The sequence below is a fragment of the Podarcis filfolensis genome (genome assembly GCF_964270895.1).
Source record: "Podarcis filfolensis genome assembly, chromosome: 15".
In the NCBI taxonomy this organism is placed as follows: Eukaryota; Metazoa; Chordata; class Lepidosauria; order Squamata; family Lacertidae; genus Podarcis; species Podarcis filfolensis.
Genome location: NC_139618.1, coordinates 40,516,918 through 40,534,144, shown reverse-complemented (window position 1 = coordinate 40,534,144; position 17,227 = coordinate 40,516,918). Strand labels below are relative to the sequence as shown.

General features: G+C 43.5%; 2 protein-coding genes across 6 annotated transcripts in view; one reads left to right on the top strand and one right to left on the bottom strand.

Moving 5' to 3' along the window:
* Positions 1-17,227, bottom strand: part of LOC310750701 (uncharacterized protein) — a 735,887-nt gene that overhangs the window by 340,932 nt on the left and 377,728 nt on the right. The window lies entirely within an intron of this gene.
* Positions 1-17,227, top strand: part of PPP2R2A (protein phosphatase 2 regulatory subunit Balpha) — a 64,726-nt gene that overhangs the window by 40,930 nt on the left and 6,569 nt on the right. For 3 of the 5 annotated variants that reach the window (XM_083588773.1, XM_083588771.1, XM_083588775.1), the window contains 7 exons: positions 2,949-3,046; positions 9,205-9,370; positions 11,130-11,242; positions 12,533-12,710; positions 13,242-13,406; positions 14,428-14,597; positions 14,918-15,009. In XM_083588773.1, coding sequence (XP_083444899.1) covers positions 2,949-3,046; positions 9,205-9,370; positions 11,130-11,242; positions 12,533-12,710; positions 13,242-13,406; positions 14,428-14,597; positions 14,918-15,009 — 982 coding nt within the window. The remainder of the gene's footprint in view (positions 1-2,948; positions 3,047-9,204; positions 9,371-11,129; positions 11,243-12,532; positions 12,711-13,241; positions 13,407-14,427; positions 14,598-14,917; positions 15,010-17,227) is intronic. The other 2 variants (XM_083588774.1, XM_083588772.1) reach the window with 1 other exon arrangement.

Genomic DNA, 17,227 nt, shown 5'->3' with positions numbered 1-17,227 from the left:
CATTGGTGCAGAAAAAATCCTGAAACAAGCAAAGCTCCTTTGAGCATGCATTTGCCTTTGCAGCCTTTACTGTTATATCCCGCCTTTCCTCCAGAGACCTCAAGGTGCCATGCACTGCTCTCCATCTCCCCATTTTATCCTCTCAACACCCTGTGGAGTGGCTCTTCATGCCGGTGCAAAGGTTTCTCAGTGGCTGCTCCTTCCAAATGGGTGGCTTGCTGCTGGGAAGCAGCTGCCATGTCCCCTTTGCCCAATCAACAACTGAGCGAGTGGGAGGGCTGGACTCTGCCATTGTGTCCCCTATCCTGAGCACCCCCCCAAAAAAAGAACATTCTTGTATTGCATTTAAAAAGTTTCCCTATTGCAGACATTTCTCCAGCCCACGGACTGCAGGACATTCACTGGTGGGCCCAGTTTCACCCTCAGACAGCAGTTTTGTCACATGATGAGAAATGCCTGAAGACTGATGATGATGATGATAAAAAATTATTTATACCCTGCCCTCCCCAGCCAGAGCCGGGCTCAGGGTGGCTAACACCAATAAAATCACAGTAAAAACATAATGGGGGGGCGGACCCAATTTAAAATACAGGTTAAAATGCAATTTAAAATGCAGCCTCATTTTAAAAGTAGCCGATAGATCAAGACCATAAGGGGAGGGAAACATAAGGGTCAGACTGAGTCCAAACCAAAGGCCAGGTGGAACAGCTCTGTCTTGCAGGCCCTGCGGAAACATGTCAAGTCCCGCAGAGCCTTAGTCTCTTGTGACAGAGTTTTCCACCAAGTCGGGACCAGTACTGAAAAGGCCCTGGCCCTAGTTGAGACCAGTCTAACCACCTTGCAACCTGGGACCTCCAAAAAGTTGTCATTTGTGGACCTTAAGGTCCTCCACGGGGCATACCAGGAGAGGCAGTCCTGTAGGTATGTCAAAACCAGCACCTTAAACCTGACCCTGTACTCCACCGGGAGCCAGTGCAGTTGATAAAGCACTGGATGAATGTGATCCCGTGGCAGGGACCCTGTAAGGAGCCTCGCCACGGCATTCTGCACCCGCTGGAGTTTCTGGATCAGCTTCAAGGGCAGCCCCGCGTAGAGCGAGTTACCATAATCAAGCCTGGAGGTGACCGTCGCATGGATCACTGTGGCCAGATCAGGGCGAGAAAGGCAAGGGACCAACTGCTTAATACGGCAGAGATGGAAAAATGCCACCTTTGCTGTGGCTGCAACCTGCGCCTCCATGGAAAGGCTTATGTGGTGGCTATTTATGTGTTTTGCCTTTGACACAAAAGTGCTAAGTAAATGAGTGAATGAAATAATAATAATAATAATACAGTGGTGCCTCGCAAGACGAAATTAATTCGTTCCGCAAGTTTTTTCTTCTTGCGAGTTTTTCGTCTTGCGAAGCACGGTTTCCCATAGGAATGCATTGAAAATCAATTAATGCGTTCCTGTGGAGACCGCTTGCCAGGCTGGCGGTGCGGAGAAGGGCTTTTCTCCCCACCGCAAGCCTTCAGGACAGGTACAGGAACAGAGGGGAAGGCGCGCAGCGCTTCTCCTCTGTTCCCGGGGCTTGCGGTGGGAGGAGGGTTTTTCCTCCCCACCGCCAACATTCAGAACAGCATTCTGAATGTTGGCGGTGGGAAGGAAAACCCTCCTCCCACCGCAAGTCTTCAGGACAGCCATCCGAAGGCTGGCGCGGGGAGAAGGTCTCTCCGCCCCACCGCCAGCCTTCGGAGGAGGTCCGAGGACAGTGGGGAAGACGCGCTGCGCTTCCCCGCTGTCCTGGAGATTTCCCTATGGGCTTTCGTCTTGCGAAGGAAGCCCATAGGGAAATTCGTTTTGCGAAGTGCCTCCAAAACGGAAAAACCCTTTCGTCTAGCGGGTTTTTCGTCTTGCGAGGCGTTCGTCTTGCGGGGCACCACTGTAATAATAATAATAATAATAATAATAATAATAATAATAATAATAATAATTTTTATTTATACCCCGCCCTCCCGAGCCAAGGCCGGGCTCAGGGCGGCTAACAAGCAATAATTAAAACAAGTTGAATGATTACAACTTAAAAACAAAATTAAAATACAACATTAAAATATTGAAACATAAAACTATTAAAATGTAGCCTCATCGCAGGAGGAGAAAGGAAAAGAAAAAAGAGAGGGAGGGAGGGAGGGAATCAAATTGGCTCCAAGCCAAAGGCCAGGCGGAACAACTCTGTCTTACAGGCCCTGCGGAAAGAGATCAGATCCTGCAGGGCCCGGGTCTCATGAGACAGAGCGTTCCACCAGGCCGGAGCCAGAGTTGAAAAGGCCCTGCCTCTGGTTGAGGCCAATCTAACTTCCTTAGGGCCTGGGACCACTAGGGTGTTGCTATTTATGGACCTTGAGGCTCTCTGTGGGGCATACCAGGAGAGGCGGTCCCGTAGGTATGAGGGTCCTAGGCCGTGAAGGGCTTTGAAGGTCAAAAGCAGCACCTTAAATCTGACCCTGTACTCAGAGCTTGGTAAATAATGGTGCCTTTAGGCAAGTTCCTTGAGCCCCCCTTTTTTGGGGTCAAGGTGTACCAGTTGTCAAGTGTCCTTTTTTATTTCAAATTAATGTGCAACCCATCTTTTCTCCCTGCCTTCCCAATTTTATCCTCGTGACAACCTTGCAAAGTTGGTGCAGCTGACAATTTAGAACTGCTTGTTTATTCTTCCAAAGAGATCAGGGCAACATACATGCTGATTCTTCTTGCCTTATATTCTCACAACAAACCTGTGAAATAGGTTGTGCTAAGAAATTGTGACTGCCCAAGGTGAGCTTTGTGGATAAGAAGGAACTTGAATCCAAATCGCAGGAGGAAGTTTGCCTCATCATAGTGCAAGTTTTTCTGATTGCTGTGTAAATGTATTTCATGAAAATGTACGCAGAAAATATATTAACATACATTTTTCTCTCTTTATTATACAGCAGATATAATTTCTACAGTAGAGTTTAATCATTCTGGAGAATTGCTAGCAACAGGGGACAAAGGCGGTAGAGTTGTTATCTTTCAACAAGAGCAGGAGGTGAGTTCTGTGTCAGTGTGGTCTGTTCATACCCACAACCCAGTTTCCTCTAGATCAAGGCAGTCCAACTTTTCATATCAAGTGGGTTGCAAGAGTACTTCACTACGGAAGCCATGGGCCACACAGTGCCTTCTCACATGGGCTGGGGAATGAGGCCAACATTTGACGCCCCAAGACCTCATGACCCAGCTAAATGAGGCACTGGGCTTTGGGAGGGAGGCATGAGGCTCTGGCAAGGGTCTAGATCCCGCCCACCTCCTTCCCAAAGCTGAGCAAGTGCTAACTAGGCTTTGGGAAGGAGGTAGGAGGACTCTAGGACCCTGTCAGAGCCCTCATGCCTCCTTCCTAAATCCCAGTGCTTCGCTTATGCCAGGCATGTCCAAAGTCCGTTTCGGGGGCCTAATCTGGCCTGCCGGTCGGTTTAATCTGGCCCCGTGGCAGCTCAACAACTTCAATCCTAAAAAAAAGGTTAACAACCTGGTCGGCTCTTTAGTCAGCCCTCACAGCCCTTCACTTCATCAAATCTGGCCCTCTTTGAAAAAAGTTTGGACCCCACTGGCTTATGCTGTGGGGTGAGGACTGTGGGGTAAAAGGTTACTTGAGGGCCGCCAAAAAAGGCCTCCAGGGCTACATGTAGCCCTTGGGTTGCATCCACCCTGCTCTATAGTTTTCAAGACGGAATTGCATCTTTTACCTGAAAATTATGGCCAGTTTATGGTGCTCCGAGAATAAGTTGAAAACAAGAACGGCGCCAAAAAGTACCAGCATGATATTCTACTGTTGTAACCCAGTGTGGACATGTTACGTAGGAAATTTATAATTTATGGTGGCCATGACTGATTGTAAGGAAATACTGGTTAAAGATTAGGAATGCAATCAAAAAATGTGCAAACCTGTGTGACTTTCTGCAGAAGTAAGTCCTATTTCATTCACTGAAACTTATTCCCATTGCGTATCTATAGGGTTGTAAGAGCAACAAGCTTAATTAACAAAACTACATGTTCAGTTTCTTTGGGCTGTTGTTTCTTTCCCACCAAACTGTTGTAAAAATAATCATACTAAGAAGTGGTTCCTTTACTATCTTATATGCTGAGTATTACAGAACAGATAATGCCAACCATTATCTAGAATGATGTATTCCAGTGTATTCCAAATCACTTTTGTATAAAACCTACAGAAGATTGATGATGGAACCAATTTATTGAAAACAGGTGGCCATTTATTAATTATTGGAAAAGTAAATCTGTTGGTATAAGATTTCTCCATAGATGTTGAATATATTTTGAAAAACAATTTAAAATCAGCAAGGAGTCAATGCTTTTTGGTGGAACACAAGCTTTTCATGCAGGAGATTCTAGGAAGCCATTGCCCCCTATCTATCTATTAGCAGGATTAGGAAATATATATTTCTGCCTGATACCTGGAGAGTTGCTGCCAGCCAGTGTAGGTGAGGGGTTGTAAATGTTTTCTTCCGCTGGCACCTATACAGCCTAGATGAGCCAGAGATCTAACTAGGTTTAAGCATCTTCATAGGTGCTTCATAGTTCTGCAAGAATTCTTCTGATTGTTCTTGCTCAGGAGTCCAGGGAGTAGCACTAATGCATCTTTTCCTTCTCCTTGTGTTTTTTTTTATCCAATCCATTGTGTGTAACTTACTGAAGCAATGCTTTTCCTACAGTCATTGAGTTTCAAATAGCATTCTTCTTTTGTCCTATTAAAATCCTTCTCAAGTAGCCTACATTTGTGCCTGTAATAGATTGCCCTACATAGATTTTCTCTTGCAGTAAATATAATTGATATTGTGCCTTTGAACAGGCACTGAACATTTATGAGCACTGGAAATACCGTGTCATATGAATAGCAAGTGTTTTGTCTGTTTTCATTAAAATGGCTTTGAAACCACTCAACCAGTTTGTGCTCATAAGGTGTCCATCAGACAACCATGGTGCTTAGAAAGTACTGCACATCTGTTTTATACATTTCATGGGTAAAGGTAAAGGGACCCCTGACCATTAGGTCAAGTCGCGGACAACTCTGGGGTTGTGGTGCTCATCTTGCTTTATTGGCCGAGGGAGCCGGTGTACAGCTTCTGGGTCATGTGGCCAGCATGACTAAGCCTCTTCTGGCGAACCAGAGCAGCGCACGGAAACGCCGTTTACCTTCCCGCCGGAGTGGTACCTATTTATCTACTTGCACTTTGACGTGCTTTCAAACTGCTAGGTTGGCAGGAGCTGGGACCGAGCAACAGAAGCTCACCCCATTGCGGGGATTCGAACCGCCAATCTTCTGATTGGCAAGTCCTAGGCTCTGTGCCACAGCACCACCCACGTCCTTTCATTTCATTTCATAGAATCATATAAATACAGAGTTGGAAGGGACTGCGAGGGACATCTAGCCCCACCCTTCAATGCAGGAACCTTTTTGCCTAATGTGGGACTTGAACCCACGACCCTGAAATTAAGAGTCTCTCTTTTGTGGCCTAAAAAGACAGGAGAGCCATCACTTTGGGCCTTTTTTAGTTAAGAAAAAAAGACACATAAGAGTTGAAATGATAGGAATGCATAAAATTATACATGGTGAGATCAAGTAGATAGAGAAAGGGTTTTCTCCCTTTCTTGTAACTAGATCTCGTTCTGGAGGATTCAGAGCACACAAAAGAAAGTACTTCTTCACTCAGCACATTGTTAAACTATGGAATTGGCTTCCACAAAAGGCAGTGAGCGCCACCCACTTGATGGCTTTAAAAGGAGATGAGACAGATTCATGGAGGCAAAGGCTATAACAATGGCTATTAACCATGATGGCTCTGCTCTTACCTCCACTGTCAGTGGCAATGTGGCTCTGAGTGCCAGGTGCTGGGAGTTGCAGGTGGGCAGGGTGCTGTTGCGCTCATGTCCTGCTTGTGTGCTTCCCACAGGCATCTGGTTGGCCACTGTGAGCACAGGGCACTCGACTAGATGGGCCACTGGGCTGGTCCAGCCAGAGAGTCTTACGTTCCTCTGATTGCCTAGGATGTCTTGCCTCGGTACATATAAAGGTAAAGGGACCCCTGACCATTAGGTCCAGTCGTGGCCGACTCTGGGGTTGCGGTGCTCATCTGGCTTTATTGGCCAAGGGAGCCGGCGTACAGCTTCTGGGTCATGTGGCCAGCATGACAGCCGCTTCTGGCAAACCAGAGCAGCGCACAGAAACGCTGTTTACCTTCCCGCCAGAGCAGTACCTATCTACTTGCACTTTGACGTGGTTTCGAACTGCTAGGTGGGCAAGAGCTGGGACCAAACAATGGGAGCTCACCCCGTCGTGGGGATTCGAACCGCCGACCTTCTGATCGGCAAGTCCTAGACTCTGTGGTTTAACCTACAGCGCCACGTATACTGTATCGTATATCGGTACGTATACTGGGCAGTTTTTACATAAAAAGCTCTTGGAGGTTATTACGGTTTATAAGTCATCTTTGCAACTCCTCTAGCCTTTGTACCTTTCTCTTCTCACACAATCACTCTCTCTTTCTGTACTCCTTCTTTCTGGTCAGGATTTTTCCTTACCAAGTTACTTTGATCTCTTAGTGCCATCTAGTGGGGAAAATGATATCTATTTATTTATTACATTTATATCCTGCCCTTCTGGTTCAACTGGACAACCGAGACAGCGAACAAAAGGTGGCTAACAGGTTTTTTAGAAGCTGATTTTTTAGTACATTAAAATTAAAACATTAAAACGGGTTTCACATTACTAGGTTCCAAATTTGGGAAAGGAGTTTATGGAAATAGGAAACATCAGTTTCGTGGTATGGTGTTTTTAAATCAAGATTATAACCTCCTTAAGGAACTCAGGAGGCTAATGCTTAAAATAACATATATTGCAGAAAGGTTAGCAAGAACTCTATAAAACAGATGGCAGCCAATTCTTGGCTTGGCCGCAGCAAAATATAATCAAAACTGCATATATTGGATAAATGGTATTTTATGATTGGTTTTATCTGCTGGTTTGATCTGTTCTCATTATTAAACTGCCCTTACTGTTTTGTGGTGGTTTATGGTTGAGATAAATGAAATTGGAAAGAATCTAATATATAAAATCTATTTCTTAGGGAAATCAGAAAAGGTATTTTGAGACAGGGATGGGTAACCTGTGGCCCTCCAGCTTCTACTGGACTACAACTCCTATCATTCTTGAACACTGGTTATGCTGTTTGGGGCTGATGGGAGATGCAGCCCAGCCACAGCTGGAGGGCCAAATGTTTCCCTATCTCTGTTTAAAGGGCTTATTGAGCTTCTGGAAACGTGTATGTTTCTTCAGAGGAAATGTCCATTCCAGAATTCATGCCAAAACCCTCACTGGGAGCAAACCTCTGCATGGTCTCTGTTCATGCAGGAGCCACTCTCTTCCCACCTGTGTTGATGAAATGCTCCCTGTGCAACAGTGGGGTACACTGTTCCACACCTGCGTAATTGTGGTGGATTGTCTTGTTCATTACATGTTTCATGAGCAAGACTGTGGGAGAAGGACATAAGTTCAGTGGTGAGATACAGGCTTGTCCTGGGTTCAGTCTCTGGCATTTCTGATTAATTAAAGCTAGCAGCTGATGAGAAAGAGTTCCACTAAAGCTCTGAAGAGCTGCTACAGATAAGAATATTTATTGAAGAAATGTCTGTTTTCATAAAATCTTCCTAAAATCCCAGAGCAGTTCATTATCTGTTGATTGGAAGGTGGGACTCGCCTGTAGTCAGTATTGCTTACCTGTCCCTCTGAATGTCGCAATGAAATCCCGTCCATTCCTTTTTGCATGGATGCTGTCCAGATTGTTTGTCTGCTGTTTAAAAAATGTCCATACACTCAGCAATCAGTTCAAAACAATCTTAACTACAGGGTGAGATAAAATAACACCGGCCTGGTGTTTAAAATGCCACTTGCTTCATTCTTTACAATTTATTAAAATGCCTGTGAGAATAAAAAAATATGTATTGGCCTGCCACCTATATGATAACCAAGTGGGTGTTGGGTGAGCTTTCCTAGGGAGGGAATTCCATAGTACTCTTAGAATCATAGAATGTCAGAGTTGGAAGGGACCCCAAGAGTCATCTACCTCCCTCCCCCCCCCCCCCCCCGCAATGCAGGAATTCTTCCCACAGCCGTCCCTGGGTGGGCTCAAACCACCAAACTTCTGGTTATCAGCCAGACGCATGGACCCACTTCCCGGCAGGAGGACTTGGTGCTATCTGCTTGACCTCAGTTGGTGGCAGCGCCCTGAGAAGGGTCTCTGTAGAAGAACTTTATTCCTGAGCAGGTTGTTATGGGGAAAGGTGATCCTTAAGGTGTCCAGTAATAGCAGTGGAGTAGAAAGACAATTTGTCTGACCTCATATAAGGCAGCTTCCTGTGTATCAGCCAAGCACCACCCATCAGAACAGGTGATTCCCAGTCGCCTCCACAGAGCAGTATCGGTTGAAACAGGATCTCTTCGTAGAATTCACCTGACATGAAAGCTGTCGTCATGCCTGGGCTGGAATGAGGTGGCACTGCAACCGTGCAAAGCATTGTGGAACAGCTTAGGAGGCAGGAAATGAATATTGCCCCATAATTGCTAATAAGGCAGGATTCATGCCAGTGCAATGTTAATTACCTTGGGCTGGAATTTGGCTTCAGACCTGCCTCCTGCTTGAAAAGGTACCTGGGATTTTTTAAATGGCGTTGGCATCCTCACGCCCTTGAGTGTGGTTCATCACCCTCTTGGAATTGCAGATGTTGGCTAAACAAGTGCTAAGAGGTTTAGCTTTAGATAGCAGTTTGGAGGGAAGAGCATCTGTGAGTCATGACTAGGGTGTCCTACAGCACAATAGCTGTTTATTACACATTTGAAATCAGGCAGGGATGGAGGACCACAGATTCGCTTTCCTTGATCTAAAGAATGCTTTTCCATTGCTTCAGAATGTTTGTGTTCATTAATGCAAATTGATCAGTAAGCTCATATAATTGGACAATTAAGAGTTTGTTGCTTAAATGACAGCCTCAGAAATAATTCATGTCTGTGAAGTGGCTCTAATTTCTTTGTATCGCACTAATTGTAATCTGTAGGTGGCCTACATTAACTACACTGGTTATTCACTGAATTCCATGCAATTTCTCTCCCCTCTCCCCCTGCTCCCCTTCCCTTTTCAGAACAAAACGCAATCTCACAGCAGAGGAGAATACAATGTTTACAGTACCTTTCAAAGCCATGAACCAGAGTTTGACTACTTGAAAAGTTTAGAAATTGAAGAAAAGATCAACAAAATTAGGTGGTTACCCCAGAAAAATGCTGCTCAGTTTTTATTGTCTACAAATGGTAAGGCTCATTCAGTGTTTGATTTATGACAGGTCTTCCTATAGACCTATTTGTGCAGCCTTCCTTTTTCTTCATTCTCTTAATTTAGGCGTGAGCTGCAGTTGATGGCTAAAGTGAAAAGTGTACCCTCCCCACTTCTTTTTAGACTATTTGATTCTTCAGGACTCTTGTTATCTTCATATCCCCATCTAATGTTGGTGCGTGGTGGGTGCTGGAGGAGGAGTTGCTTAGGAAGAGGCAGAAGCGGCACACAGCGACCAGCAACTGCCTTCTTCCTTGCCACTTCCTGTCTGACATTTTGATATACCGCCGTACCACAATGTTTAGCAGGTGGTATATTACAATGTTGGAAAGCAGTTATTGCCCAGCCCTGCTTCCTATCTCCCATCTCAAATCCAACTCTCTCAGAAACTGCTCCTTCTATTCACCCTCCCAAAGTGCTGCTCCTCCTTCCTCCTTGGCTAGCTGACGTTATCAATCAGAGAGAAGCTCCAACACTTTGGTGAAGTTTCTGCAGGACTGTATCACTAGACTCTAGTCTGGCTCTGCTGTCCGTCCCATCAGGATTCCTGAATGTAAGATCTGAAGCCCAGGATATTCTTTTCTGGCTCCTTGACCAGCTGTGCACTTCTGAGTTCCTACTTCAAAAAGAGGGCTTCTTTGTTGTCTTTAGTTCTGTGCTATAAGGCATGAAATTAGACTTGAAAACATCTTTTCATGGTTCTGCAAGCTGCTCTGGGTAACCTGCACAGTAGTCAGAACCATTGTTTATACTGTCCTTTGTCCCCATACCCCATTGCTGCTAAGCCTAAAATATGTTTACAGTGGTACCTCGGGTTAAGTACTTAATTCCGGAGGTCCGTTCTTAACCTGAAACTGTTCTTAACCTGAAGCACCACTTTAGCTAATGGGGCCGCCGGGCCGCCGGAGCACGATTTCTGTTCTCATCCTGAAGCAAAGTTCTTAACCCAAGGTACTATTTCTGGGTTAGCGGAGTCTGTAACCTGAACCGAATGTAACCCGAGGTACCACTGTAACAGAAATAAATACATAGGCAACCCCCAGTTTAGCCGTACCCACATTTCCATTCTTTCTCTTGTCCCTTTAGCATTGGAATTTGGACTGTAATCTCCTCAGGATGGGACCTGTACTTTGCAATGTATCATTCAGGTTGACCAGCTAGTAAAAAGCATTCTACTAAGCAGACTGGCACTGGGTGACACAGCTGAGTGACAGTAAATTTAAAAGCAATACAAAGTAGACACCAGTGGCAGAGACCTGTTCATCCAGCTGGGAATTATTTTTGGAGCAAAAATGTCTTGATTTGTTTCTGGATAGCGAGCATAAGAATGCTGTTCCACAGATTAGGGCAGCCACACTAAAAGCCTTGGTCTGAGACTGTTACACCCTTTCCTATAGGATAGGGGTAATTAACCTGTGGCCCTCCAGATATTGCTGGACAACAACTCCCATCATCCCTTGACTATCTGCTATGCTGGCTGGTGCTGATGGGAGTTGGAGACCAGCAGTATCCCGAAGACTACAGATTAGCCACCTCTGCTATTGGAAATTAATCAAAGCCAGGGCACTATCCGCCCACTGTTCAGCATCAGTGGAAGAAAGGTTTATTTAAAAATAAAAACCATGAACAAGTTTTAACTAGTTGGAATTGTCTTCCCTTGTGCAATCAGTACGTTTTATTGGTCATGGTTTCAGTACTCTTAATGGTGCTCACTGCGACCACTGTAATGTGTTTCAGATAAAACAATAAAACTATGGAAAATCAGTGAACGGGATAAAAGACCAGAAGGCTATAACTTGAAAGAAGAAGATGGGCGGTATAGGGACCCTACTACAGTCACAACATTACGGGTGAGTAACACTTTCATTTGTCACGTGTGGCGAGCACTTAATGTCAAGGGTGCAACGTGAATAGTCTTGATTTCCCCACAGTGGCTCACAGTTTGAAAACAGGCTTCAGATCAGATGCTGGCTAACTGTGGTTTGGCATGCTGTCCAAATCAACAGATAATCACTACAGCTATTTCTCCATCTCCGAAGGCCCAGTGCCATGTTGAGCAGATCAAAACAACCACTGCCACTCCTATGAGCCCTGATCTTCCCATGCCAAGAGATGTTGGCTTTCTGCCTCTCATGCTGATAGCATTTGGTGGTGCACTTCCCTGTTAGAGTAAGTGAGAAAGAGCCATTCATTTCCAAAAACTGTGAGAAGATTCTTGAAGATAAATAGATGTGGAGCATCTAGCTGTGGACTTGCGTGATTCCTACAGGGGAGAGACTGCTGAGCTGTGTGCAGGCAGCATGTAGGATTGAAGTGTGCCTTACTATCTGTGTGGTAGTAAAGTTGTAAATAGTCTTCTACCAACAAGATTGATACTGCCTTTCAAGTAAACAATGCTTGACTGAGCTTTACTGCTTCCATGAGTGTTTAATTGCCATTGGCCATGCACAACTTGATCCTTTCAACACTTCAGCTGTGCCCTCGTCACTCTGCTGTACAAGGGATCTAGCATACATGCAAGGAATTGCTGCTGGACCACCCTCAAGATTTATGGTTGGAGATCGTAAAATCTTCTTCATTCCCCAATGATACAGTGGAAGGGAAGCACAGGGGAGGTCAGCTCCAGGGCACTTTTTGCAGAAGAGAAGTGAATGTGACATCTGATGAAGCACTGGGTGAATTGATGGGTTCTTCTTGCTCTGGCAAGTGAACAAGGTGATATCGCGCTTTCTTATTGTTTGTGATAGATTAGCATAGAGGAAGTCAACTAATCAAACAGAGAGGTTGGAAACTTTCTTCCTTTTCTTTGGTGGGGTTCGTACTCCATGCTTGCATTTTAAATGGTAGTACTTTCTTGCATAATCATTTGCCAGATCTCTTCTACAAGCTGAATTTATTTTAGAAACATCTATTCCATCACTGTCAACTGATCCTAGTAAATTGGGTATTGTACTATGCACTGTTGTTGTTTTGTGGGGTGGATATATACGTGCATATCTAGCTCAACATATCTGCCTGCATTTTTTAGCTCTTCGTGGAGGGACAGGGCATTGGGGTGTGTTATGATGTGTTCCTGCAGTTCAGAATTTGCCACTACTTCACTGCTGCTGAAGATGTCTCTGTTCCCTTGTACTTTGCAGGTGCCAGTATTCAGGCCCATGGATCTCATGGTGGAAGCCAGTCCACGAAGAATATTTGCCAATGCACATACATACCACATTAACTCTATCTCCATCAATAGTGATTATGAAACATACCTGTCTGCTGATGACCTACGGATTAACTTGTGGCACTTGGAAATTACAGACAGAAGTTTTAGTATCTTTTTCTCAAAAATGTATTTATATTGAATCAATTTGGTGAAAGATCATTTGATTTATCTTAGAGTAGTATTGCCTTCCTTCCTTCCTTCTTTTTCTGCTGTGAAAAAGATGAATTCCATGTCAGGGAACATTAGGACCATATCAAAAACAAAACTGCCAGTATTATATAAATCTGTGGTACAACCCGTCTTGGAGTATTGTGTGCAGTTGACTGGACGAAAAGAATATTGTGGAACTGGAAAAGTGTGAAATTGGGCAAAGAAAATGACACTGGCTGCTGGAGCAACTCTCTTACGAGGCAAGGTTCTATTTATTGGGGAGGGGAGCATGGGGAAATGTGATGGAAATTTACAAAATGTATGTATGGTTTGGATAACATAGGTAGAAAGGTTTTTCTCTCCCATAGTACTGGAATCTAAAGAGCAGCATTCTCCAGAAATCTCTTTCCCCTGATGGTTGGTTACAGTGCAAAAAAGGGGCTGTGAAACTTGCTAAAAGGAGAGTCCTTAACGTAATAAATCTCTAGATATTGTAGATATTAAGCCTGCCAACATGGAAGAACTGACAGAGGTGATAACGGCAGCAGAATTCCATCCAAACAGCTGTAACACGTTCGTATACAGCAGTAGCAAAGGAACAATCCGTCTTTGTGACATGAGGGCATCTGCACTCTGCGACAGGCATTCAAAATGTAAGTAGTTTCTTTCAGTACTAATCAACTTCTTGTTGCTGTTTTTTCTCTCTTTCGAGAAAATCACGAGTCAAGCAAGAAAATGTAGAGGGTGTTTAAGTTTGCCAACCCCAAAGGGTGCCATAACCCTGTAGAAACAGTACAGTTAAAAACATCATTGCTTCTATCCACTGCCACTCAGCAGAGCAGAGCAACACACAAGCCATAATAATGAGACTATGGTAGAGGCGAACAGCTGGTCTGTACTGTTCCTCCAAGTCCATTCAAGGCAGTAGAAGTTCACTCAAGGCCTAGAAAGATGTAGATCGGTTTCAGAACTTGGCACTTTGAGGGTTTCAGATTCCACGTTGCTGTTTTGAAAAAACGCTTCTGTCCATCAGTGGCTGCAGAGATGCTCTGGAAAGTTTGTGGGCAGTGCTTGTTGAGATCTTAATAGCCAGACTTGGAGTGGGTGAATTATTTCCAGTGGCTGACAGTTAGGCTTCAGATTGCTCCATACTTCCCTCCATGTTTATTAGCAAATTGCTTTCATTTTTTTAAAAAAGGTATTCTACAAAGTTCAGTTTGCATGGTCTTTGCAAAAGTTGAATGACCATCTGTCATGGATGCTTGAGTTGAGATTCCTGTGTTTGTAGGCAGTTGGACTAGATGGCCCTCAGGGTCACCTACAACTCTACAATTCTATGATCCTACATAGGCTGGTAGATTTGGATATTTTTGGCACAAAACATAGTTTGCCTAGCTGGAGACCTTGAACCGCTTACACCTCTCCTGGGAAATGTATGCATCTGTATAAGGAGGTCTGTCTCACTTTGTGAGGATTCTGGTTTAAAATAACAACATTGCCTCAGCGTTCGTTTGTTTTTCAGTCAGGCAACTAATGTGTAAAATTTCTCTTCACATCCATGTGGGATCCCCAGTAGTGATATTACTCCTTTTTTGCTTCAGTGTGCATGAGAAAAGAATGTTTATCTTCATGAAATGTGATGATAGAACCACTGTGCTTGTCTTCTGCTTGCAGTGTTTGAAGAGCCAGAAGACCCTAGCAACCGATCGTTTTTCTCCGAAATCATCTCCTCCATATCTGATGTCAAATTCAGCCATAGTGGTCGATATATGATGACTAGGGATTATCTGTCCGTGAAAATTTGGGATTTAAATATGGAAAACAGACCTGTGGAAACATACCAGGTATGCTATGAAGATATTGGGTCTCAGATTTGACTTCGGAAATCACAGTGTATGTGTCTAAGTAATACGTATGTCCTTGAATCTGCATGGATGAGATCTTTTTTAATATATATATTTATTTAATTAATTTTTCTTAAGAACAATTTAATTGAACAAAGATAAAAATAAAAAGTGGAAAATAAAATATGTACTATATCAATTTTAATGATTAAAATTCCATATTTGGCTTCATAATAGATACTGATGTTTTTAAAAACTCAAAATATTGAACAATTCATTTATTGTCGTCATGCCCAACCGCTCTGTCTCCTCCTCCTTAGGTACATGAATACCTCAGAAGTAAACTTTGTTCACTTTATGAAAATGACTGCATTTTTGACAAGTTTGAGTGCTGCTGGAACGGATCAGACAGGCAAGTCTCAACTTACTTTGTTTTCTTTTATTTCTGAGCTCGTGAATGCAAGCTGGTGATTTGAAGTACTATTTCCTTGGTTGAGCAATACCTGAATGAAATGTGCTTCCCTCTCCTTCCTTATCTCAGGCTCACATTTTTGCCTTAAACCAGATGTTTAGGAGATTATTTTGGGGGCAGGGAGAGTACAAATAGTGAGGTGAAAAGAACTTCTTGTTGACTTGTCATTTTCGGTCATTCAGCTGTCATAGTTTTACTGTTCGCGTCTCCTGCCATGTGGCTTTGTCTCAGGATGCTTTGTGGATTCCAGATGAACTGTATTAACAATCCCCCAACCTCCCGCTTCAAGGGAGCCTTGTGCAAATGCATGCCATTAAATTTTTTTTTACCATGTAATCCCCCTATAAAACCGTGTGTGTGTTTCCAAGCCATTCACAAATTTAACTTTCAGTTTTTCAATTTTTGTTGTTGTTGTTTAATCGTTCAGTCGTGTCTGACTCTTCGTGACCTCATGGACCAGAGCATGCCAGGCACTCCTGTCTTCCACTGCCTCCCGCAGTTTGATCAAACTCATGCTGGTAGCTTCGAGAACACTGTCCAACCATCTTGTCCTCTGTCGTCCCCTTCTCCTTGTGCCCTCCATCTTTCCGAACATCAGGGTCTTTTCCAGGGAGTCTTCTCTTCTCATGATGTGGCCAAAGTATTGGAGCTTCAGCTTCACGATCTGTCCTTCTAGTGAGCACTCAGGGCTGATTTCCTTAAGAATGGATAGGTTTGATCTTCTTGCAGTCCATGGGACTCTCAAGAGTCTCCTCCAGCACCAGAATTCAAAGGCATCAATTCTTCAGCGATCAGCCTTCTTTATGGTCCAGCTCTCACTTCCATACATCACTACTGGGAAAACCATAGCTTTAACTATACAGACCTTTGTTGGCAAGGTGATGTCTCTGCTTTTTAAGATGCTGTCTAGGTTTATCATCGCTTTTCTCCCAAGAAGCAGGCGTCTTTTAATTTCGTGGCTGCTGTTACCATCTGCAGTGATCATGGGGCCCAAGAAAGTAAAATCTCTCACTGCCTCCATTTCTTCCCCTTCTATTTGCCAGGAGGTGATGGGACCAGTGGCCATGATCTTCATTTTTTTGATGTTGAACTTCAGACCATATTTTGCGCTCTCCTCCTTCACCCTCATTAAAAGGTTCTTTAATTCCTCCTCACTTTCTGCCATCAAGGTTGTGTCATCTGCATATCTGAGGTTGTTGATATTTCTCCCAGCAATCTTAATTCCGGCTTGGGATTCATTCAGCCCAGCCTTTCGCATGATGAATTCTGCATATAAGTTAAATAAGCAGGGAGACAATTACAACAGCTTTGTTTTACTCCTTTCCCAGTTTTGAACCAATCAGTTGTTCCATATCCAGTTCTAACTGTAGCTTCTTGTCCCACATAGAGATTTCTCAGGAGACAGATGAGGTGATCAGGCACTCCCATTTCTTTAAGAACTTGCCATAGTTTGCTGTGGTCGACACAGTCAAAGGCTTTTGCATAGTCAGTGAAGCAGAAACTCTCTCCCTCTTTTGTGGATCCTTATGTCAGAATTCCTCCTCCCCCATCTCCTTTATAATTCCAAGTTTTAATAAATCCTTAATATTCCTTAGTTCAAATTTTTAACTACAAGTTATAAATCAATCCTGCTAATGAATTTAATTGTTTACAATAATTTTTCTAATAAATTATATATTTTCCCCATTCTTTATTAAAAGTTAATTCTTCCTGGTTTCTAATTCTTCCTGTTAATTTTGGCATTTTGGCATAGTCCATTAATTTCTTCTGCCATTTTTCCTTGGTTGGCTCTGTATCTTCCTTCTATCTCTGGGCTAGCAGCATCCGGGCAGCTGTGGTCACATACATGAACAGCTTTTTCTAGTCCTTCGGTATCTCTGCACCTAAAAGAAAAACTTCTGATTTCTTTTAAAAAGTTACCTTTAACATTTTTTTCAACTCATTATATATCATCTCCCCAAAGTTTTTTATTACCTTACATGACCACCATGTGTGGTAAAAGGTGCCCTCCTTCTCTTTACGTTTGCAGCATACATTTTATTTTGATTTATGCATTTTGGCTGTTTTACTAGAAGTTAAATACCATCGGTACATCATTTTCATATAGTTTTCTTTAAAAGTACAGCATGCTGTAAATTTTATGTCTATGTTCCATAAT